Genomic DNA, 25,624 nt, shown 5'->3' with positions numbered 1-25,624 from the left:
GTTGACAAATGATGGACTTTGTCTAATCTCCACCGTGGGCGCGGAGTCATGTTGAGGGTCAGGGGTTGGCACGCCACCCACTCCATTCCCGGGGGGGAGTCATGATGTCCCCCCTCCCCCCCCCCCACCCAGGGAGTGGCGCTGCTTGCAGGGGGTGCCCTGCACTGAAGAAATCTCCATTCGCGCAACACTCCCCCTTGCCTCAACACTTTGCCCCCGGGTTCGAGATGTTGCTGTCTTCTGCGCCGGCCTGGGAGCACGAGCATCACCAACCCCCCCCCCCCCCCCTTGCTGACTCGCGCCAAAACGATGACAGGCCCCGCTGCTGAGGCATCAATGGGCCCGGGATGAGCTTGAGTGTCCGCGGTGGCCCCCCAGGCCAGAGTTCTGGGGCATAGGGGTCTATGGGCTGACGGGGTTGGGGTATTTGCAGCCGATCCCCACCTTGCCTTCTTTCAGGCCTTGCAGCCTGGTGGATGCCCTCCCTCCTCCACTCCGGCAGCCGACTGGCCAGTCTGCGCCAGCACGGTGTCCCCCTGTAGGGTCAGGGTGGTAATGCCAATGGAGGGGGAGAGACCGGCGGTGCCACTCGCAGCCACCTTGGTGTCAGTGGTGGCTTTGGAAGCGGGGCAGTTCTTCCGCACGTGCCCCATCTTCTTGCAGGCTTGGCACCGCACGCCATCTGCAGACCAGAAGATGCGGAAGGTCTCCCCTAGATGCTAAGCGGATGAAAGCCTAGCGCCGGAAGGAGTAGATGAGCATGAGGGAGGTGTCCTTCAGACCGAGAGGGAGCGGCGCTACCTCAGAACGAACCTCCCCCAGTAGTTGGAGGATGGGGAGGAGGAGCTCGGTATGGAGGTATGGCGGGACATTGGACAATATGACCCGCTCGGCAGTGGCCTCAAGAGGGTCCACTGCCACATAGGTCCCGCCCACCGCGAGCCCCTTTTCAAGGACGAGGTGAACCGCTCTCTCGGCCCTCAGGAAGAACACGACTTTCCCATACATTCAAGGGGTGGCCACAATGGCCGAGGGGCTGACGACTCCAGCCATTGCGCGAACGCACGCCTCTATGCTGACGGTGTGGTGAGTGTAGCACTTTACACCCACTTTCGGGTCAGTAAACGAAAATTTGGCGGGGCTGCGGGAGCAGTGGAGGCCGAAGAGGCCACCACCCCCACATAGTGGGCTCTGCTCAGTCCTGCCAGTGGAGTAGGTGGAGTGGCCATCAGGGCAAGTGCCAAGCCCACCCCAATGAGGGCTTTGTCGCGTTGGAATTTAATTGATGAAATAGATAGTGGGAAGGGGGTTGTCAGGAGAAGAGCGTGGTGGAATGACGTACTCTCCCGCTTGGAAGGTATACGGGGGAGCCGAGCAGGGAAAGGATGAGAAGAGAGAACAAGGAACACTGTTGGAGGAGGTCAGCAACACAGGAGGGTGTGGCACCGCAGATGGAATGGTGCCCGAGATGAGAGACTCCTGAGACTCTGGGTGAAGCTGGAGGGTGGGAGGATTGGGGATCTTCAGCCCAGGAGGGGGCCCAGCAAAATAACATAGTTCTTGCTCCTACCCTATGTCACCACAATGAGGTAAATGACGCTGGTTTAAAGAAGTCTTCAGCCCAAGTAGGGCTCAGCAAAATACAGTCTGTGCTCCACCCTGGAACAACCACCCAATGGAACCGATCTCCCTGCTAGTGTAATGGATCTTCAGCCCGGGAGGGGCCCAGCAACCACTCAATGTCCCCGTCCCGGGGATAAAACTCACCACATGGATTGAGGAAGCCCTGACAATTGGGAGAACTTGGCAGGGCTGGGCCCTCAGCCCGGGAGGGGCCCAGCAAACAAACTGCACAAAGCGGCTTTACTCCCACCTTGTTTTTGCAGCCACCTTCCTGTTGTTGTTGTTCCTCTCTCCTTCCTCTCTACCTCCCGTCTCCTCTCCTCCCCCTCCTCTCCTCCCCCTCCTCTCCTCCCTCCCCTCTCCCCCTTGCCTCTCCTCCCTCTCCTCTCCTCTGCTCCCTCCCCTCTCCTCTCCTCCCCTCTCCTCTCCTCCCCTCTCCTCTCCTCCCTCCCCTCTCCTCCCCTCCTCTCCTCTCCTCCCTCCCCTCACCTCCCCCTCCTCTCTCCTCTCCCCTCTCCTCACCTCTCCTCCCTCTCCTCTCCTCTCCTCTCCTCTCCTCCCCCTCCTCTCCTCCCCCCTCCTCTCCTCTCTCCCCCCTCCTCCATTCCCTCTCCTCCCCCTCCTCTCTCCTCTCCTCCCTCCTCTCCTCCCTCCCCTCTCCCCCTTGCCTCTCCTCCCTCCCCTCTCCTCTCCTCCCCTCTCCTCTCCTCCCTCCCCTCTCCTCCCCTCCTCTCCTCCCCCTCCTCTCCTCCCTCCCCTCACCTCCCCTTCCTCTCTCCTCTCCCCTCTCCTCTCCTCCCCTCCCCTCCCCTCCCCTCTCCTCTCCTCTCCTCTCCTCTCCTCCCCCTCCTCTCCTCCCCCTCCTCTCCTCCCCCCTCCTCTCCTCCCCCCTCCTCTCCTCTCTCCCCCCTCCTCCATTCCCTCTCCTCCCCTCCTCTCTCCTCTCCTCCCTCCCCTCTCTTCCCTCTCTGCTTCCTGCAGGTGTGGTGAATGTAACTCCGTAATTCACACTGTATTGTATATACATGAGACCATGCATTGATAAGCGCAGTTGCGTTGCCCGACCACTAGGGGGAGTAGCGCTGGGAATGCTTAGGAGTTTGTACAGGGCTCCACCCTTGGCTCCGCCCACGACTCCTCCCCCTGGACTGCTGTATAAATACCAATGCTCAGAGCCAGTCGTTTAGTTCATCGAGAGTTCAATGTGGAACAGGCTGGCTCTGTTGTAAGTAGATTTAAACCACTGTTCATATCTTTTTTTTTTAAATAATTTTTATTGAATTTTTCAAAATACAAACATTTTAACCCCCCCTACATTCACATTTAGATTATAACAAAACAAAGTCAAACCCCCCTACTTAACAAGAAAAAGAAAAAAGTCCCCCCCCCCCCTACCCCACCCCAACCCCGAAGATCGCAAGTCCCCATCCTGGCTTGACCCTGGACCCCACCACTCTCGACACCGTCCCTGCCACCCCCTTCCAGAACTCCTCCAGTGCCGGACATGCCCAAAACATATGTGCATGATTCGCAGGGCTTCCCGAACATCTAATACACCTGTCTTCCCCCCCGAAAAACCGACTCATCCTTGTCCCCGTCATGTGGGCTCTATGCAGTACCTTAAATTGAATGAGACTTAGTCTCGCACATGACGACGACGAGTTGACCCTCTCCAGGGCATCTGCCCATGTCCCGTCCTCTATCTGTTCCCCCAGCTCTAACTCCCACTTATCTTTCAGCTCCTCTACTGGTACCTCCTCCACCTCCTGCATAATCTTATAGATGTCCGAGATCTTCCCCTCCCCGACCCAGACCCCTGATAGCACCCTATCACTCACCCCCCTGTCGGGGAGCGCGGGGAACCCCGCTACCTGTCGTCTGGCAAATGCCTTCACTTGGAGGTACCTGAACGTGTTCCCCCGGGGGAGCCCAAATTTCTCCTCCAGCTCTCCCAGGCTCGCAAACCTCCCCTCTATAAACAGGTCCCTCAGTTGTCTAATACCCGCCCTCTGCCAGCTCTGGAATCCCCCTCCTGTGTTTCCCGGCGCAAATCTGTGGTTCCCTCTTAGTGGTGCCCCTATCAGACCTCCCACTTCCCCCCTGTGTCGCCTCCACTGCCCCCAGATCTTGAGGGTGGCCACCACCACCGGGCTCGTGGTATACCTCGTGGGAGGGAGCGGCCATGGTGCCGTTACCAGTGCCCCTAAGCTTATGTTGCCGCAGGACGCCCTCTTCATGCGCTTCCAGGCTGCCCCCTCCCCTTCCATCATCCACTTTCGTACCATCGATGTATTTGCCGCCCAGTAATATCCTGAAAGGTTGGGTAACGCCAGCCCTCCACTATCCCTACTCCGCTCCAAAAAGACCCTTCTAACTCTCGGGGTGCCATGTGCCCACACATACCCCATGATACTACTCGTTACCTTCTTGAAAAAGGCCCTGGGGAGGAAGATGGGCAGACACTGGAACAAAAACAAGAACCTCGGGAGGACCGTCATTTTAACTGACTGCACCCTCCCTGCCAGCGACAGCGGCACCATGTCCCACCTCTTAAACTCCTCCTCCATCTGTTCCACCAGTCTGGAAAAGTTCAACTTGTGGAGGGTCCCCCAGTTCTTTGCCACCTGCACCCCCAAATACCTAAAACTTTTAACTGCTCTTTTGAAGGGGAGCCTCCCAATTCCCTCCCCTTGGTCTCCCGGGTGTATTACAAAGACCTCACTTTTCCCCAGATTTAATTTATATCCCGAAAAGTCCCCGAACTCCGCTAGTATCCCCATTACCTCCGGCATTCCCCCCTCCGGGTCTGCCACATACAACAACAAATCATCCGCATAGAGCGAGACCCGATGTTCCTCCCCTCCCCTTGTCAGTCCTCTCCACCCCCCTGAACCCCTCAGTGCCATCGCCAACGGCTCAATCGCTAATGCAAAGAGTAAGGGAGATAGGGGACATCCCTGCCTAGTACCTCGATGGAGCCCAAAATATTCTGACCTCCTCCCGTTTGTTACCACACTTGCCATCGGAGCTGAATAGAGCAGTTTTACCCACTTGATAAATCCCTCCCCAAACCCAAACCTTTCCAACGTCTCCCACAAGTATTCCCACTCCACCCTGTCAAATGCCTTCTCCGCGTCCAACGCTACCACTATCTCCGCCTCCCCTTCCACTGCTGGCATCATAATCACATTTAACAATCTCCGGACATTTGTGTTAAGTTGGCGTCCCTTCACGAACCCCGTCTGGTCTTCATGGACTACCCCTGGCACGCAGTCCTCTATTCTGGTTGCCAGCACCTTTGCTAACAGCTTGGCGTCAACATTCAGGAGGGAGATGGGCCTGTAGGACCCGCACTGGACCGGGTCCTTGTCCCGCTTCAAAATCAAGGAGATCAGGGCCTGCGACATTGTTGGGGGCAGAACCCCCCCCTCGCGCGCCTCATTAAAGGCTCGCACCAGCACTGGACCCACCAAGTCCACAAATTTCCTGTAAAACTCCACCGGGAACCCATCCGGCCCCGGCGCCTTCCCCGCCTGCATCTGGCCTATCCCTTTAATTAGCTCCTGCAGCTCTATCGGCGCCCCCAACCCTTCCACCAGCTCCTCCTGTACCTTTGGGAACCCCAATTTGTCGAGAAAGTTCTTCATTCCCCCTCTCCTCTTCGGCGGTTCAGACCTATACAATTCCCTATAGAAGTCCCTAAAGACCCTATTCACCTCTTGCCCCTTCTGCACTACGTCCCCACCCCCTCTCTCACTCCCCCAATCTCTCTGGCTGCATCTCGCTTACGAAGCTGGTGTGCCAGCATCCTGCTCGCCTTTTCCCCGTACTCATACGCCGCACCCTGCGCCCTTCTCCACTGCATTTCCGCCTTCCTAGTGGTCAGTAGGTCGAACCTGGCCTGCAAGCTACGCCGCTCCCTTAATAGCCCCTCCTCTGGCGCCGCCGCATATTTCCTATCTACTTCTAGGAGCTCCCCCACCAGCCTCTCCCTTTCCTGCCTCTCCTTCCTCTCTCTGTGTGCCCTTATGGAGATCAGCTCTCCTCTAATCACTGCTTTCAAGGCCTCCCAGACCGTCCCCACCTGCACCTCACCTGTGTCATTCGTACCCAGATAGTTCTCAATGCCCGTTCTCACCCTTCTGCACACCTCTTCGTCCGCCAACAGCCCTACATCCAGGCGCCACAACGGGCGTTGGTCCCGCGCCTCCCCCATGTCCACGTCCACCCAATGTGGTGCATGGTCCGATATCGCAATGGCCGAGTACTCCGTGTCCTGCACTCTCGGTATCAGCCCCCTGTTCAATACGAAAAAATCGATCCTAGAGTACACTCTGTGGACGTGGGAGAAAAAAGAATACTCCCTCGCCCTAGGCCTACCAAATCTCCATGGGTCTACCCCTCCCATCTGCTCCATGAACCCCCTTAACACCTCTGCCGCTGCCGGCCTCCTATTCGTCCTGGAACTCGATCTATCCAGCCCAGGGTCTAACACCGTATTAAAGTCCCCTCCCATGATCAGGCCCCCTGCCTCCAGTCCCGGGATGAGGCCCAGCAGGCGCCTCATAAAACCCGCGTCGTCCCAGTTCGGGGCATACACATTTACCAGTACCACATTCTCTCCCTGCAGCCTACCCCTCACCATCACGTACCTGCCCTCCTTGTCTGTCACCACCTCTGCCGCCACAAACGACACCCTCTTTCCCACCAAAATCGCCACCCCCCGGTTCTTGATATCCAAGCCTGAGTGGAACACCTGTCCCACCCACCCCCTTCTCAGGCGGACCTGATCTGCTACCCTCAAATGAGTCTCCTGCAGCATTGCTACATCAGCCTTCAGTCCCTTCAGGTGTGAGAAGACCCTTGATCTTTTGACCGGCCCATTCAGCCCCCTTACGTTCCACGTGATCAATCGGGTCGCAGAGCGACCCGTCCCTACTCCCTGTCGATTAGCCATGTCTTGTCCCTTGCTCGCCCCGGGTCATCCCTTCTTTTCTGACCCGCTTCCCATAGCGATGGCCCCCCCCCACCCCCCCGGCTCTCCCCTTCTCGTCCCTGGTCTTTCCAGCAGCAACCCGGTGTCCCCCCCCAACCCCCCCCCCCCTTCCCCCCCCCCCCCCCCCCCCCCCCCCCCCCCCCCCCCCCCCCGGCTAGGACCCCTCCTAGCCGCGATGTACCCCACATCGTACTCCCGAGAGTCAGCTGGTCTCCGCTGACCCGGCTGCTCCTGCCACATTCCGACTCCTCCCGGTTCATCCCATCTGCGCCCGTGAAAGATCCCCTTAAAACCCCCGAGAAAGACCCGCATAATCAACCCGCTCCCCCCCGTCCCGTCTCCCCAACTTAACGATATAAATACAAATACCCAATGGCAACTAAATACATAAATACTTAACTACATACTTAAATAACAAAATAATTAACTAACTATCAACTAACAGTGTGCCCAACCATCACCCTCCATCAAACAGTATAAATAACCGCAGATAACCATAACCCGAAAAGAAAAAAAGAACAAAAAACCCCCCCAAGCACCCAAAGAAAAAGGGTAAGAGGGGTAAATAACTAAGGGAAATTGGAAACGGGAAAAAACACCCCATAAGAAGCCAACGACCCACAATAGAGATTTCAACAGTACAAATACACAGAAACACCCAACAACTCGAAACCTTCAAAATATTCAGAAAAGTCAGCCGTTCGAGAAAAAACACCCCAAACAATCCACGAAACTGTTACCCAGTTCCGACCTGGCCTGAAAAAGAAAAGGGCCACTTGCTCAATCAAGAGTCCCCCGGCGGCTACGACCGCCGGTGCTCCCAGGTTTTAGTTCGTGTCCAACTTTTCCTCTTGTACAAAGGTCCAGGCCTCCTCTGGGGACTCGAAATAATGATGTTGGTCCTTGTAGGTGACCCACAAGCGCGCCGGTTGCAGCATTCCAAATTTGATCTTTTTCGCGTGTAGCACCGCCTTTGTCCGGTTGTACCGGGCCCGCCGTTTTGCCACCTCCGCACTCCAGTCCTGGTACACCCTTACCGTCGAGTTCTGCCACTTGCTGCTTTTCTCCCTTTTAGCCCACCTCAGGACTTTCTCTCGATCACTTAGCCGCTGGAACCGCACCAGCACCGCCCTCGGGGGCTCGTTTGCCCTAGGCCTCCTGGCCATGACCCGGTATGCCTCTTCCAATTCCAGGGGCGCCGGACCGGCCCCTTCCCCCATCAGGGAGCTCAACATCTCCGCCACATATCCTGGGAGATCCGACCCCTCCAGGCCTTCTTCCAGGCCCAGGATCCTCAAATTTTTCCTCCTCATCCGAGTGTCCAGCTCCTCGAAGCGGCTCTGCCACTTCATGTGGAGTGCCTCGTGCACCTCCACCTTTGCCCCGATGACTGTGGCCTCCTCCTCCCTCGCGGTCATCTCCTGCTGCAGATCTTTAATCGACGCCTCTTGGATCGCCTGGGCTCCCACCAACCTGGTGGCCGTCGCGTTCATGGACTCTAAGAGTTCCACTTTCATCTCCGTGAAAAAACGGAGGAGAGCGGCCTGCTGCTCCTCCGCCCATTTCTTCCACTCCTCCGATGCACCGCCGGCCGCCATTTTGATTTTCTTCCCCCGCTTTTTTTGGGGAGCTGCTGCCGTTTTTCTTGCCGCTCCACTCCGGGTACCGACCATAAAGTCGGTCTAGTTCTCCTCAGGGGACCTTCCCCCACCGGGATTCGTTTTTTCAGCGCCGTTGGGGCCCTCCAATTGGCCCAAAAACACCTTTGTTGCAGGAGCTTCCAAATGTGCGGCTTAGCTAGTCATAGCCGCAACCGGAAGTCCACTGTTCATATCTTAAAGCATGTGTCTAGTGAATTGAGGGTTCCATCAATTTAATCTACTTAAGAAACAGTCAGGATCAATCATGGAATCAGCCCTCAAGCCTGAGCGACTGGAAGAAACCCTCAGGATGCAGAGGCAAAATAATTTTTTTCTCATTGGCTGCGGTGTTTTAAAGCCTACCTGGCGGAAGCAAGCACAGCCGAAACAACGGAGGAGCAGAAACTGAGCCTACTGCACGCGAGGGTGAGCCATAGAATCTCTACTTGACTAAACTGCACCGGTTCGTATACTGAAGCCCTAGCACGACTCGACAAAATGTACGCGCGACACGTGTTTACTACTCGCCGCCAGCGGCCTATGGAATCGCTCGCAGAATTCCTGAGAGAGCTTAAAACTTTATCTAGTGACTGTAATTACCAGGCGGTTACCGCGGCAGAATATAGAGAACTTGCTGTACGCGATGCCTTTGTTGCGGGCCTTAGGTCAAATTACGTGCGCCAACGACTGCTGGAAAAGGGGGCCCTAAATCTTGAAGCGACTGTTGAACTTGCTACCACTATGGAGGTCTCTTTCCGCAGCCTCACCTCGTTCCCCGCGGACCCCGCGACCCCGTCATGGGCCCCCGACCAGCGACTCCCCCTGGCCTGCTCCACGCGGCCGCCCAGCCACAATGCTGCCCCAGCCTGCCCCTTCAAACTCTGAAACTCACCTCGACGAATACGAACTCAGACGGCAGTCACCACGGGACCACTCCAGCACAGCTGATCGAGCCGCCGATGACCCGTAACTCAGCGCAGTCACTCTGGACCAATCGCGCCCGAAGCACCTGCGAAACTCGATGGCGACGGTCCAAATTAACGGGTACAGTACACCGTGCCTTTTCGACTCCGGGAGCACTGAGAGCTTCATACACCCAGATCTGGTAAGACGCTGTTCGCTCCCCGTTTTCTCCGCGCGGCAAACTATCTCCCTCGCTTCGGGCTTCCACTCTGTCCAGATCCAAGGGGGCACCGCCGCGACGCTCACAATCCAAGGCGCTAGCTATGCCAAATTCCAGCTCTACGTCCTGCCTGAACTCTGCGCCCCACTCTTATTGGGCCTTGATTTCCATTGTAACCTCAAGAGTCTCACCCTCAGTTTCGGCGGACCCCTACCCCCACTCACTATCTGCAGCCCAGCCACGTTGCGAATCTCCCCGCCCTCCTCTCTTTGCCAACCTCACCCCGGAATGTAAACTCGTAGCCACTCGCAGCAGGCGGTACAGCCTGCAGGATAGGTGTTCATCCGATCGGAGGTCCGAAGGCTTCTCAGTGAGGGGATCATAGAGGCCAGCAACAGCCCCTGGAGAGCTCAGGTGGTGGTCGTCAAGACCGGGGAAAATTTTCGTATGGTTGTCGACTATAGTCAGACCATAAATAGATTTACGCTCCTTGACGCGTATCCCCTCCCAGGATTGCAGACATGGTAAACCAGATTGCCCAGTGTCGGCTCTTTTCCACGGTGGATCTGAGGTCTGCATACCACCAGCTCCCAATCCGCCCGGAGGGCCGCACTACGTGGCATTCGAGGCCGATGACCGCCTCCAGGGCCGGTTTTAAGCCTTTTTGACCAATTTCATCAAATTGGGCCCCGCACCTTAAGGGGGCCCCGCGCCAGCGGCGACAGAGTTACCGTTTGAAGCCTTTTCTGTATTCTGAGAGGAACTATAGGGTAGTTTTTACTTTTGGGGAACGCACCGCATTACCGTCGACAAATCCTTCAGCCCTGCGCCGCCAAATCCTTCCGCCCGGGTAAGTAAGTTTCAAAATTTTTGTATATCAAGCATTTAATGTTTTTTTTTGGTTAAAGACGAGCATACTACACGAAATATAAACATACATAAATTTTTACTTTTGTAGAGTAGGGGCCCCGCCATCACTTTTCTAATTGGGCCCGCAATTCCTAGCACCGGCCCTGGCTGCCTCTTCCATTTCCTCCAGGTCCCCTTCGGCGTCACTAACGGGGTTTCGGTGTTCCAACGAGCAATGGACTGAATGGTGGACCAGTACGGGCTGCGGGCCACGTTTCCGTACTTGGACAATGTCACCATCTGCGGCTATGACCAGCAGGACCACGACGCCAACCTCTACCGTTTTCTCCAGACGGCTCAGAAACCTCACTTATAACAAGGAGAAATGCATTTTCCGCACAACCAGACTAGCCATCCTCAGCTATGTCGTGGAAAACGGAGTCCTGGGCCCAGACCCGGATCGTATGCGCCCCCTCCTAGAACTCCCTCCCCCTCATTGTCCCAAGGCCCTCAAACGGTGCTTGGGTTTCTTTTCCTACTACGCCCAGTGGGTCCCTCAATATGCGGACAAAGCCCGCCCACTCTTTAAGGCCACACTATTTCCCCTGTCAGCTGTGGCGCGCCAGGCCTTGAACTGCATCAAGGAGGACATCGCCAAGGCGGCCATGCGGGCGGTGGATGAATCCACTCCATTTCAGGTGGAGAGCGACGCTTCAGAGGTAGCTCTTGCAGCCACGTTAAATCAGTCAGGAAGGCCAGTTGCATTTTTCTCCCGTACCCTCTCCGCTTCGGAACTCCGACACTCGGCAGTCGAAAAAGAAGCACAAGCCATTGTGGAGGCTATTCGTCACTGGAGGCACTACCTCGCAGGTAGGAGGTTCACCCTCATCACCGACCAACGATTGGTTGCCTTTATGTTTGACAACTCGCAAAGGAGCAAAATTAAAAACGATAAAATCCTGCGGTGGAGGATCGAACTCTCCACCTATAGCTACGATATTACGTATCGACCCGGGAAGCTCAACGAGTCTCCGGATGCCCTATCCCGCGGGACATGCGCCAGCACGCAGATTGACAGACTGAAAGTCATCCACAACGACCTCTGCCACCCGGGGGTCACCCGGCTCGCCCACTACATCAGGGCCCGAAACCTGCCTTTCTCCATCGAGGAGGTAAAAGCGGTCACCAGGGACTGCCCGATCTGTGCGGAGTGCAAACCGCACTTCTATAGACCAGACAGGGCCCACCTGGTCAAGGCTTCTAGGCCCTTTGAATGCCTCGCGATCGATTTCAAAGGGCCACTCCCCTCAACTAACAGGAACGTTTACTTCTTAAACGTCATAGATGAGTTCTCCCATTTCCCATTTGCTATCCTGTGCCCCGATATGACCTCCCACACAGTCATTAGGGCCCTGCATAGCATCTTCACCCTGTTTGGTTTCCCCAGCTACGTGCACAGCGTCCTTCATGAGCGGCGAGCTGCGTCAGTACCTGCTCGACAAGGGCATCGCCTCGAGCAGGACTACCAGCTACAACCCCAGGGGGAACGGGCAGGTGGAGAGGGAGAATGCGACGGTCTGGAAGACCGTCCTACTGACCCTCCGGTCCAGGAATCTCCAAGTCTCCCATTGGCAAGAAGTCCTCCCAGATGCGCTCCACGCTATCAGGTCCCTCTTATGCACAGCGACCAATCAGACCCCTCACGAGCGGCTCTTTAGTTTTTCCAGGGGCACTACCATGGGGGTCTCACTTCCGGCATGGCTGAAGACACTGGGGCCTTGTACTCCTCAGGAAGCACGTCAGGGCTCGCAAAACCGACCCCCTTGTTGAGAAGGTGCGCCTGCTTCACTCCAACCCCCAGTACGCCATCGTCGAGTTCTCTGACGGCCGTCAGGACACCGTATCCCTCCGGGACCTTGCACCCGCTGGATCCAGCATCCCCTCTATCAGTACAGATGCACCCCTCATCCTACACCCCACCCAGCCGCCCCCTCGGGCACCCGAGCCCACTAGCTCGCTGCATTGGTTCCGCGCAACCCAGCCGCCCCCTCGCGCTCCCGAGCCCACTAGCTCGCTCCACCTGTTCCGGGCGACCGCACCGGCTAACCCCCAGCGCCCCAAGTCCCCAGTCGAACCAGACGGGTATGGAGCTCGGACGAGATCTTCCCTGGAGTCCGCCATCGTACCCCAAACCACATCACCCGTCCAGCCACCGCAAGAGGCTGCCTTCCCCGGTGCTCCGCAGATCGCAGCGGACAGTCCGACCACCGGACAGACTCAACTTATGAACCACCACCCCCGCCGGACTTGATTTTTTGTAGGGGGTGAATGTGGTGAATGTAACTCTGTAATTCACACTGTATTGTATATACATGAGACCATGCATTGATAAGCGCAGTTGCGTTGCCCGACCACTAGGGGGAGTAGTGCTGGGAATGCTTAGGAGTTTGTACAGGGCTCCACCCTTGGCTCCGCCCACGACTCCTCCCCCTGAACTGCTGTATAAATACCAATGCTCAGAGCCAGTCGTTCAGTTCATCAAGAGTTCAACGTGGAACAGGCTGGCTCTGTTGTAAGTAGATTAAAACCACTGTTCATATCTTAAAGCACGTGTCTAGTGAATTGATGGTTCCATCAGCAGGCAAGTCTGCAACAGCCAGCACTCAGCAACAGAGACAGAGAGCATTTGCACCCACTCAAGGTGAAATGGCCATATTAAATTGCCCCTTAATTGGAAAAGAAAATAATTGGGTACTCTAAATTAAAAAAATAGTTACATCTACTCCTTCCGGCGCCAGGCTTTCATCCGCTTAGCCCGGGAGGATGTATTATTCCGTTAGTCCCGGGCTGGGACACTTGCCTTGTATACTGCGGCTGCGGCTTTACTTTTGAGTTTAAAATAAGCAGAAGCAAAATAAGCAGAAGCAGGGGATCCGGAAATGCCATTATTTGGGAAACCTGAGCCCCATGATGTGGGCGTGGAGAACTGGTCCTACCTCAAGAATGCGCTATTTCATCGTTGGTTTCATTGACCTGCATAGAAGGTAACGACCGTCAGACAGTAGTCCTTTTGACAGCTTCTGGAGCCCAGACATCGGCATCATTAAGAGCCTGACTTACCTGGCAGACCTGGACTCAAAAACCTCTAATGCGTTTCTTGAATTGGCGACGAACCACTACGACCCGGGACGATCAGTAATTCTCCAGCACTACAGTTTTAACACAGCTGGTAGAATCCGTGGGGAGCCTGCAAAGGAGTTTCTGACCAGGTTCAGGAACTGGCAGAGCACTGAGAGTATGGGTCATCATGCCAGAGATGCTACAGAACCAACTGGTATACGGGATAAACAACGTAGCGACGCAGAGAAAACTACTTGCAGAACCAACCTTTGACCTCAAAAGAACCATAGAACTACATTTTGTTTACTGTTGGGAGAAAATTTGTTGTTGCAAAATTTGAATAAAAATTATTTTTTTAAAAAGAGCCATAGAACTGGCGCTGTCGATGGAAAATTGCTGCAAAAGGGGCCCAGGAACTCCAAGGGTCAATGGACTGCACCATACTCACCTTTGGATGTACCCTGAAAAGGAAAACCCAGTCTCCCTGTGGAAGGCACCTCCACGCCCCACCCTATTCACTACCTCGCTATGGCATGCAAGGATATGAGTTGGTGCCCAGAACTGTTAGAGACATTTCCTCAGAAGACTTTGGGGAACAGTCACCAGAGCACTGTTCCTATAGCCGAATGATACGCTCAAGGCAAGGCTGCCAGGATTGTCGGTATGCATAACACCCAGGCCGGAAGCCAAAGCCACATCAGGTCTTGGCCTTGCAAATCCACCAGCCTGGATAGAACAAACTGAGGTAGCTGAACTGCATTCACCATCCCCAAAGTTGCTCGAGTCAAAATTAAACTCCGGGTCAAAGATCAACCCTTGGAATTGGAAATGGACATGGAGGCTGCTGTGTCCACTTTAGGGGAGCAGACTGTCAGGCGCCTCCAACAGGGCAAGAGATGGCCCAACTCCTCTTAATAGTCATGCAAGGACCAGGGAGTCTTCTGGGCAGAGAGTGGCTGCAGAAAAAAATCCACTTGGACTGGCAGCAAATTTTCAAAATGCAAACTGGTGGCCTGTACGAAGTCATCGGGAAATATCCCGAGGTATTTCAGGAGGGTCTTGGCAAAAGAGGAGAAGTGCAAAAATCTACATGGATCTGGAGGTCTTACCTAAGTATTTCAGAGCACGACCTTTGCCTTTCTCACCAAGGTAGAGGCCGAACCTGTGTGTCTAGAGAGCCTTGGCATTATACACAGGGTACAATTTGCGGAATGGGATGTGCCAGTAGTTCCAGAACTAAAACATGACTAGTCGGTCCGCCTTTGTGGAGACAAAAGAATTGACTGTCAATAGTGCTTCTCACCTTGACCAGTACCCCAAACCGCATCTCAAAAATCTCTGCGAACAATTGGCTGGAGAGCACACCTTTGCTAAGCTGGACGTGAGTCATGCTTACCTCCAGCTGGAGCTCGATACGACATCGAGGAAGTATGTCACCGTCAACACCCACAAGGTATGTATGGAAACACCCGCCTGCCTTTCAGAGTCTCATCAGCGTGCGCCATTTTTCAGCATGTAATGGAAAATATCCTTCAAGGGCAAGGGGCATTGGGTGGCAGTGTACTTACAGGAGCCACAGAAAAATAAGACCTGGCAAACTTGGAGCAAATCCTACGATGATTCTCTGATGCAGGCGTCCACCTCCAGCATAAAAATGGGTGTTTCAGACGGGTGAGGTAACACACCTCAGCTCCTTGCATCAATAAAGATTGCCTGCACCTGGTAGAGGACAAGTGAAGGCCATAAAAGGGGCACTGACCCCGCGAAATACGATGGGCTTGAAATCATTTCTGGGGCTCCTCAGTCATTATAGGAAATCTATCCCCAACCTGACCACCTTACTGGCACCCCTGCACGCATTGTTGAAGAAGAACCAGAAATGGTCATTGCAGGCACCACAGGACGGATCATTGACAAAAGTGAAGCAACAGTTGCTGTCGCCCTTTATCTTGGCGCACTACAATCCCACAGGATCGCTGGTATTAACATGCAATGCCTCGCTGTCTGGAGTAGGGGCAGCCCTCTGCCATCGATGGGATGATGGCACTGAGCAACTTATTCGACGTGCCGATGCAGAACGACACTATGCACAAATCGAAAAAGGGGGACTGGCCGTGATCATTGGAATGAAGAAATTCCATCCTTGCGTTTACAGCTGATCCTTTATGATAATCACGGACCACAAACCGTTGGACTTTTTTAAGGAGGACAAAGCGATTCCTGACATCGCCTCGGCTCTGATCCAATGTTGGTCATCATGACTTTAAACTTCATGGACAATTTGCCTATGTCCACTAAGCAAATCCATACATGCTGCATAATCCTAAGCGGCGGAATTCGTGGACACCCTACGGAGGAACTGAAGCCTTTACTCTGTAAATGTCAAGAATTCAGCGTGAAAGATGACATCATCCTGTGGGGAGCCCGAGTGGTTGTCCCTCGCCTCGACCAGCACCTGATCTTGAAGGAGGTACACAGTGGTCACCCAGGAGTCCCCGAAATGAGGATGCTGGCAAGGAGCTACATCTGGTGGCCCAGGCTTGACTCCGACATTGGAAATTTGGTGAAATAGTGCCCATCGTGTCAGGAAAATAAGCTCCCACCAGGAGCTTCACCAGCGGTAGTGACCAGGGAGGCCTTGGGTATGGGTACACGCGAACCTCACCAGGCTGTTTATGGAGTCAATGTTTTTAATCTTGTTTGAAGCCCATTCTGAATGGATGGACATGCACCAGATGCCTTCCACACTTCCAACGCCACTGTAGAAAAACTCTGGCAATCATTTTTCACTAATGGGATACCTGAGGGTTTAGTGCCCGACAATGGGACCCCTTTCACCAACGGAGAATTCCAGCTGTTCACTAAATCCAATGGGATGAAACACACCTGAACAGTGCCATACCACCCATCTTCTAATGGCCTGGCTGAATGTGTGGTGCAAACATTTAAAAATGGCATGAAGAAACAGACCACCAGCTCGCTCAACACCAAATTAGCTTGGTTCCTCTTCAATACAAAACCGTATCACATATGACGACAGGGGTTGCAGCATGCGGAACTGCTGATGGGCCATTGCCTCCAGACCATACTCAAATCTATTGTTTCACAATGTAACTCGGAATGTGGAGTCAAAATAAGAGGCCCAGAAAACAAATTATGACATCTGTTGACCCGACAGGACCTTCAGGCCGGGAGATACCGTCTTATGATCGTAATTTTGGAGCTGGATCCCTTTGGATCCTGGGTGTGGTGGTAGAAAAGACTGGTCTCGTGACATGCAAGGTCAAGATCATGGAGAGGACCTAAAAAAGCAGGTGGATTATCCACTGCGGAAACCACTCCGGGCGGGGTAACACCCGCAACATCTTTTAAATCTACCTCCAGGCAGGGGACTCAACCAATGTTACACCCAAGAGTCATCCCCCTCCCCAAGAAGACGAAGACTCAGGCTCAGAAATAGAGGTGATGGACCCGCAGCCAGTAGTCAAAGTCGGGGTAGAACCCAAATTAGTGACCCTTCGTGTTTGGATACGGAAGTGGTGATTTACCCTATCTGCCTCACACCCCCAGATCTAACTCCATTGAGGGTGGACATGAGGCTGTGCGCAAAGAGGCAAAGAAGGCTTCATTGTCGTGAGAATGAGGGAGTGGACCCGGACTTGGCAGGGTGGGAGAAGAAGGGAGGGGAAGGAGGAATGATCTGATAACCCTCACAAAGTCCCCAGGGAATCGCTGTGGGGCTTGTGGAGTATGAGTTCCCATGGTAATGGGCACATGCTCATTCAGCTGGGACTCGTTATCAAGCCTTTTACATACTGTCCCAGACCCGGACTGGCAGTGCTATTAGTTTTGGGCTGGGGCACTTGAATGCTGCAGGTGTGGCTTTGAGTTTAAAATAAAAGTAGCCGAAGGACTTCTGGTGATGGCGGGAGGGAGGCAGCCACGCGTTGGAGGGCTCCCGTTCGGGAACGGCATTGTCGGGGGGGGGGTAACGCCCAGTCCTAAGGGCAGCGGAGGCAGCAAACGTTGGGAGACAGCACAGGGAGGAGAAATGTCGAAGATCAGCAAAAAAAATGGCCGTGAAAAAAGCGGCTGAAAGTCTGTCAGGGAGTGGAAAGGTCACCGCAGGGTCAGTAAAGAAAATGGAGGCTGGAGCACCAGGGGAGGCCGCATTGCTTATGGCTGAAGAAGTAACTAAGGTGATGGCCATGGAAGTCGAGAGGCAGTTTACAAAACACGTGGAGGCAATGAGGAAGGAGATGGGGGTGGTTTTGAAAGCGCTGGGGGAGAAGACGATTATCCCGGTGAGGACGGCGGTGGTGAGCGCAGTGGCGGAGGTGCGAGAGCAAGGCGAGGCGCTGAAGGAAGTGGAAGAGACATTACTGCAGCACAGTGATCAACTTACCTCGATGGGGAAGGAGATGCGGAAGGTGATAGAGATCAACAAGGATCTGGGAGGCAAAATGGAAGACCTGGAAAACAGATCCAGGTGACAGAATTTGAGGATTGTGGGGCAGCCCGAAGAAGTCGAATGCCCAAGGCCGACTGAGTATTTTGCCATGATGTTGGCAAAACTATTGGGGGAGGGGGATGATCCCTCCCGATATGGGTGCTATGTCTTTTCGTCCGACGTCATTTCGTCCAACGACACTTCGTCCACGTCTTTTCGTCCAACGTCTTTTTGTCCGCCCGTCTTTTGGTCCAACGTCATTTTGTCCGGTGATTTTTTTCGTCAAAGATTTTTTGTGACTTTTTACGTGTTTTTGCTGGATGATTTTTTTTGTCAAAGACTTTTTGTAACTTGACTTTTAGTAACTTGCTTAGTAGCACCACTCCACTTTAACTTTTGTACATGGAAATCTTCTCTAATGCACATAATATACAATAAAGGATCTTTATTACCGGCCTCTTTCCTTTAACGAGCCTCGTTAAAGGATAGTTATTATCGTTCTCTCGTTAAAGGATAGTTATTATCGTTCTCTCCCCTTTAACGAGCCTCGTTAAAGGATCCCACAGCGAAAATTGATTTCTTGAGGAATGTTGCTCACAATTTACATCAATTTTAAGTAATTTCGGGAATTCATCAGTAGTAAACTTTTAGATCTTTTTAACTGCATTTTTAGATTTTTTAACTTTTTAACTGCATTTTTAAGCTTGTATTTTACTTGAATTTCATCAATTACTTGCATTTTAGCAATTAAATTCACTTGCTGTATTGTGCCTGCTTTCTATCAATTAAATGCTTTTATACGGAGTTGATTTGCAATTGGTTAATTGGACGAAGTGACGTTGGACCAAAAGACGGGCGGACAAAAAGACGTTGGACCAAAAGACGTGGACGAAGTGTCGTTGGACGAAATGACGTCGGACGAAAAGACGCGACACGCCGATATGAACTGGATCGGGCTCATCGGTCGTGGAGGCCTGTACCAAAGGCAAGTGAGCCGCCAAGCATAGTGACTCTGTGCTTCCATAGGTACAGTGTAAAGGAGAAGGTCCTGTGCTGGGCTAAGCAGAAGCGGGTGGTGCAGAGGGCTGGAGCTGGTATACGTGTATACCAGGACTTTACGGTGGAGCTGGCGAGAAGGCAGGCTGCCTTCAACCGGGTGAAGAGGGCACTGTACATTAGCAAGATGCAGTGCAGCATTATATATCCAGCGAAGCTGAGGGTGACCTACCAGTTCAAGGACTTTTATTTTGGGACGGCTGAAGCAGCGGAGGAGTTTGCAAAGGCAGAAGGACTGTGGCAGAATTGAGAAATGGTCATGTACCGATGTAGCCTCATGACTGTATTTTTTCTTTTTTCTTTGTTTCACTGCGTGCTGGTGTATGGGTTACAGGAGCCAACGTTGTATATATTTGGACAAAGGAAGAAATGGGACTTTCAGTCGTAATGAGGGTTCTTTGGGGTGTGGATGTGTATGCGGGGTTTGTGTGCTAAAGGGACTTCTGGGTTTTTCCTGGGGCCGGGCAAGGGGGAAAGAGACCAGGGCGGGGGCCTCCACGCTGGCCGGTTTAAGCTGGCCAGTGAACGGGGGTGAGGTGGGGGGGAGGAGCTGCGGCCATCGGAGCCTGGCAGAACAGGGTCCGAGTGGTCTAGCCGGGGTGGAATGCTGGGGGGAAGGAACCGAGGTTGGGGGGAAGGAGTTTACAAGAGGAATTGGAGAGGAGTTGGGGAGGGCGGGGGGTTTACAACTCTTGGGTGTCATTTACGGTACTCTTTCGGAGGTTGGATGGCATTGTGTGTCGTCCGGGGGGGAGTACTCAATAGGTTAATGGTGACCATGGGTGATTCTGGACTCCTTTCTCTTTTCCACCTTTGTTTTTTTTTCCACCGTGGGAGGGTTTGTTTTATTTGATGCAGATATTGACAGGTGGGTTGGTTGGGGTGGTGGGAGGATGGGATCGTTGTTGTAAAGGGTATTGACTTTGTATCTGTTACCGTTTACTGCTTGTTGGGGGGGGTGCAAATTATGAAGGAAAATGTAAAAATGGAGAATAAAAACATTTTAAAAATAAAATTAAAATAAAAGTAGCCAACCTTCATCTTCATGTCTCCTGGATTACGACAATCACAAATTGAAACATTGTTGCTTTATCAACGTACAAAAAGAAAATGCTCCCTAGTGTTCAGCTGCATATAGACACAAGGGGCGAAATTCTCTGACCCCCAGCAGGGTCGGAGAATTGCCTGGGGGCGCGTAAAATCCCGCCCCCGCCGTGGCAGAGATTCTCCGCCACCCGGGAAGTGGCGGGGGCAGGAATCTTGCCCCGCCGATCGGAGAGGCCCCTGCGGTGATTCTCCGGCCCGGATGGGCCGAAGTCCCGCCGCTGGGAGGCCTCTCCCGCCGCCGAGGTTTAAACCACCTCTGGAACGGCGGGCTCAGCGGCGCGAGCAGGCCCCCGGGGTCCTGGGGGGGGGCGATCGAACCCCGGGGGGTGCCCCCACGGTGGCCTGGCCCGCGATTGGGTCCCCCCGATCAGGGGCCGGGCCAGTGCCCTGGGTGCACTATGTTCCTCCGCGACCGCCACGGCCTCCGCCATGGCGGAAGCGGAAGGGAACACCACGTCGCGCATGCGCCGACCGGCGAAAGCCTTTCGGCCAGCCCCGCTGCCGGGGGCGCTGTTTTTTTGCGCCAGTCTTCTGGTGCAAACCGCTCCGGCGCGGGGCTGGCCCCCAAAGGTGGGGAGAATTCCCCACCTTTGGGGAGGCGCGACCCCTGAGTGGTTGGCGCCACTCCCCTACTCCGGCACCCTCCGTCACGCCGGGTAGGGGAGAATGCCGCCCCCGGAGTCCTGGTCTAAATGACCACAGTTGGGTAATTCTCCCATCAGTCACTGCTATAAGTAACTGGGATTGATTTTACACCTATAATTTGTGTTATACAGTAATACACCGCTTAAAATATTCTGCTGGAAAAATAATCTTCCTTTTAATCAGCAGATTTTGCTGCCATCACGATTTTTGAGATCCTATTTTCTGTAGTTATGATCATAATTTCAGAGACTTATTTTTACCGCCTGTCTCCTCCTGACACAGCGGCGTCAATATTAACATTCAGCCCACGGTAGGTGGCACTGAAAAGGCATAAAAAATTCATCATGAATTTGCGTCAGCAGGGGCTGGTGTAGCACAGTGGGCTATACAATTGGCCTGTAGTGCAGAACAAGGCCAGCAGCGCGGGTTCAATTCCCGTACCGGAATGTGTTGGCTAGGGGCTTTTCACAGTAACCTCATTGAAGCCTACTTGTGACAGTAAGCGATTATTATTTTATTATTAGGTAACTCTTCCCGAAGATCAACAGTGTAAAATTTGGTGTTTCGTCACAGACATTGGGCTGGATTCTTCTTCGGTGGGATCCTCTGTTTCACAGGCAGCGCACTCACGCTTGAAGATTTCCCGACGGCGTGGGGGTGCCCACAATGGGAAAGCCCATTGGCTGGCTGCCAGGACGGAGAATCTTGCTGCCGGCGGGGGGGGGGGGGGGGGGGGGGGGGGGTGCTGCACCAGACAACGGGGGCGGCGGGACAGAGAATCCCGCCCATTGTGTCATACAATCAATTTGTCAACTGTGCACATGCTTTGTAAGCTCGTCAAAGTTGGCTCCCAAATCATCTAGGTCATTAATATATATTAATAAGATCAGTGAATCATATTACTGATCCTTGAGCAACACCACTCTACACCTTCTTCCTGTCTGAAGAACAACTGTTTACCACTACTCTTTGGTTCCTATCATTCAGCCAACTTTGAATTGATGCCCCTATGGTTCATTTTATTACATAGGTCTCAACTTTGCTGGTGAGCCTATTATTTGACACTTTATCAAATGTCTTTTACAAGTCCATGTATGCCACATTGTCCTCAACAACCTCATCAAAAAGCACAATCAGGTTAGTTAAGCACAATTTGCCTTTAAAGAATCCATGTTGGCTTTCCTTAATTAATATGTCCTTGCCCAAGTGACTGGCAATATTGTTCTGGATTATCATTTCTAAGAGACTTCCAGCCACTGACTGTCTTGCAATTGCTGCGTTTATCCTTGCACCTTCTTCAAAGAAAAAGCCATTCTTTTAGTCCACTGCCACCAGCCCATTATCCAAGGAGGGTAGTAAGATTATGATCAGTACTTTCACAAGTGCTGCCATTACTTCCCACAGCATCCTTTGATTTTTTTAAAATATTAATTCATGGGATATGGGCATCACTTGCATTTATTGTCCATCCTTAATTACCCTGAACTGAGTGGCTTGCTAAACCATTTCAGAGGGCTTTTAAGAGTCAACTCAATGCCTTCCCTAAAGGATATTAATTTTTTTAAATTTCATTTACGGGATGTGGATGTGGCTGGTTAGGCCAGCATTTATTGCCCATCCCTAGTTGCCCCTCAGAAGGTAGTTATGAGTTGCCTGCTTGAACCACTGCAGTCCTTGAGGTGTAGGTACATCCTCTGTGCTGTTAGGGAGGGAGTTCCATGATGTTTCCCCAGCGACAGAAAAGGAACGGCGATATATTTCCAAGCCAGGGTGGTGAGTGACTTGGAGGTGAACCTTCAGGTGGTGGGGTTCCCAGGTATCTGCTGCTCTTGTTTTCCTGGATGGTAGTTGTCATATGTTTGGAAGGTGCTATCTAAGGAACCTTGGTGAGTTACTGCAGTGCATCTTGTAGATGGTACACACGGCAGTCACTGTTTGTCGGTGATGGAGGGTTTGAATGTTTGTGGAAGGGGAGCAAGCAAGTGGGTTGTTTTGTCTTGGATGGTGTTGAGCTTCTTGAGTGTTGTTGGAGCTGCACTCATCCAGGCAGGTGGAGAGTATTCCATTGCACTCCTGGAGTAAGTTTGCAGACGACGCAAAGGTTGGTGGGATTGCGGATAGCGATGAGGACTGTCAGAGGATACAGCAGGATTTAGATCGTTTGGAGACTTGGTCGGAGAGATGGCAGATGGAGTTTAAGGTAATGCATTTTGGAAGGTTGAATGCAGGTAGGGAATATACAGTGAATGGTAGAACTCTAAAAAGTATTTAGAGAGGGTGCAGAAGAGATTTACCAGGATGTTGCTCAGTATGGAGGGCATTAGCTATGAGGAGCCGTTGAATAAACTCGGTTTGTTCTCACTGGAACGACGGAGGTTGAGGGGCGACCTGATAGAGATCTACAAAATTATGATGGAAAGACAGAGTGGATCGTCGGAGGCTTTTCCCCAGGGTAGAGGGGTCAATTACTAGGATGCATAGGTTTAAGATGCGAGGGGCAAGGTTTAGAGTAGATGTACGAGGCAAGTTTTTTTACACAGAGGGTGGTGGGTGCCTGGAACTCGCTGCCGGAGGAGGTGGTGGAAGCAGGGACGATAGTGACATTTAAGGGGCATCTTGATAAATACATGAATAGGATGGGAATAGAGGGATACGGACCCAGGAAGTGTAGAGAAGATTGTAGTTTAGTCGGGCAGCATGGTCGACACGGGCTTGGAGGGCCAAAGGGCCTGTTCCTGTGCTGTACCTTTCTTTGTTCTTCTTTGCTAATGGGATGGGCAAAAGAAGCCACACCAAAGAGTACTCATGACATTATTCATGAAAATTGGTACCACTCCTTCTGCGAGAGCTCTTTACGTAACTTTGCAGATCAATGTAGCAATCAGTCAAGCGTTCCAGAAGACATTGAGTTTCGCTAGTCCTTTCTGTGCTGTGGTAGTTGCAATGGCATTAGCTGTGATATTGTTTTCTTTGACAGCCCTGGGTGAAAGGTGGTTCTTGATCTTTATAATTCATGCTGAAATGTGCATACTTGTGCATTGGATAAGGGTAAACAAGATATGTCTCCATGTCTGCTTTCACTGCCTAAGAAGAGCAGCCAGCTGGGTGGATATTGGAAGAAGCCTAGGATCTCTGAACTGTTCCCCAGTACTCTACCAATTATGGATTTGTTGATGATTGTCCTTTATGGAAGGAAATCTGCCATGGAACCATAGAATTCCGATAGGCCGAAGGGCCTGTTCTGTGCTGTACTGTTCGATGTTCAGTGCAGAAGGCGACCATTCAGCCCATTGTGTCTACACAGACCCTCTGAAAGAGCACCGTATCAATGCCCACTCTCCCACCCTATCCACATGATCCCACCTAACCTGCACATCTTTGGACACTAAGGGTAATTTAGCATGGCCAATCCACTCAACCTGCATTTCTTTGGACTGTGGGAGGAAACTAGAGCACCCGGAGGAAACACACGCAGACACTGGGAGAAAGTGCAAACTCCAAACAGACGTTCGCCCTAGGCTGGAATTGAACTCGGGTCCCTGGCACTGTGAGGCAGCAGTGCTAACCACTGTAGCACCCTGCTCTAGTGCCATCATTACCTGGTCTGTCATACATGTGACTCCAGATCTGCAGCAATGTGATTAAGTGAAATGGCCGAGGAAGCCACGCAGTTGTATCAAACTGCTACAATGGCAATATAAAGAAATGAAACTGGATGGACCACCGGGTGTTGACCGAGGCACTGGAAACGATAATGGCAAACCCGGCCCTGTCGACCTTGTAAAGCCCTCCTTACTAACGTCTAAGGGCATGAGCCAAAATTGGGAGAGCTGTCACACAGACTAATCAAGCAAAAGTCTGATATAGTCATACTGCTAAGAGTAACTCACGTCATGATTCACCAAAGCCTGTCCACCATCTACAATACACAAGTGAGGAACATGTTGACTCTTCACTTGCCTGGATGAGGCAGCTCCAACAACGCTCATGCTCGGCGCTATCCAGGACAAAGCAGCCTGATTGGCACTCAGATTCAGTCCCTCCACCACTGATGCACAGTAGCAGTAGTGTGCACCATGTGCAAGATGCACTGCAGGAACTGACCAGGTTTCCTGAGACACAGTTTCCAAAACCCATGACTGCAACCATCTCGAAGGACAAGGACTGCAGATGCATGGGAAAACCATCACCTGGACGTTCCCCTTCAAGCCACTCCTCATCCTGACTTGGATATATATTGTTGTTCCATCTCCCTTGCTGGGTCAAAATCCTGCCACTTCCTCCCTGTCAGCACTGTGGTTGGACCTATACCACAGGTAGTTCAGTGGTTCAACTACTGTCTCAAGGGTAATAGGGATGGGTGGTAAATTTTGGCCTAACCAGCGAGGCCAAAATCCCATGAATGAATAAAAAATATATATATATTTGAACACCAAGAAGATTTTTAGTGATGTAGCTGATTCATGTACAACTCTGCTCTGAGCGTTCATAGTGCCATATTTGTTTTTGTTTTTCCCAGGAATCAGGCTGAGATGGGACACACATGCAGAGGCACCATTAACCTAGCAACCACCCACATTGACGTTGAGGACTCGTGCACATTTGTGCTCTCGGATAGTGGTCGTACGTACCACTTGAAGGCAAGCTCTGAGGTGGAGCGGCAACGCTGGGTGACGGCGCTTGAACTGGCCAAGTCTAAGGCTATTCGGATGATGAACAATCAGTCAGGTAGTGTTTGTGGAACAATGTTATAATCATTAAAATTACAATCATGTTACTTTAGATTCACTTTAATCAGGAAAAAAAATGTGACTTTGATGACACTTTGTTTTAGTGTGAGCATTTTATTAACTGAGATTTCATACTGGTGCATTGTTAACTTCCTTCCCACACCGCTGGAGTTGAGCTACAACTCTGTGCTGTCAGATTCTGGTGGTGAGACATTGTCCAACTCTAATGATATGTGGAGGGATGTCTTTACTTGAAGAGTGAAGACAACCGTACAGGCTTAGCTA

At 52.5% G+C, this 25,624-nt stretch overlaps 1 protein-coding gene across 4 annotated transcripts in view; it reads left to right on the top strand.

Annotated features, from left to right (window-relative positions):
- Positions 1–25,624, top strand: part of si:ch211-106a19.1 (uncharacterized protein LOC561797 homolog) — a 536,207-nt gene that overhangs the window by 67,825 nt on the left and 442,758 nt on the right. For all 4 annotated transcript variants that reach the window (XM_038792345.1, XM_038792336.1, XM_038792353.1 and 1 more), the window contains one exon: positions 25,129–25,337. In XM_038792345.1, the coding sequence (XP_038648273.1) occupies positions 25,129–25,337 (209 nt within the window). The remainder of the gene's footprint in view (positions 1–25,128; positions 25,338–25,624) is intronic.

Source organism: Scyliorhinus canicula, chromosome 1 (genome assembly GCF_902713615.1).
Source record: "Scyliorhinus canicula chromosome 1, sScyCan1.1, whole genome shotgun sequence".
In the NCBI taxonomy this organism is placed as follows: Eukaryota; Metazoa; Chordata; class Chondrichthyes; order Carcharhiniformes; family Scyliorhinidae; genus Scyliorhinus; species Scyliorhinus canicula.
This window is presented reverse-complemented; position numbering and strand designations above follow the sequence as displayed.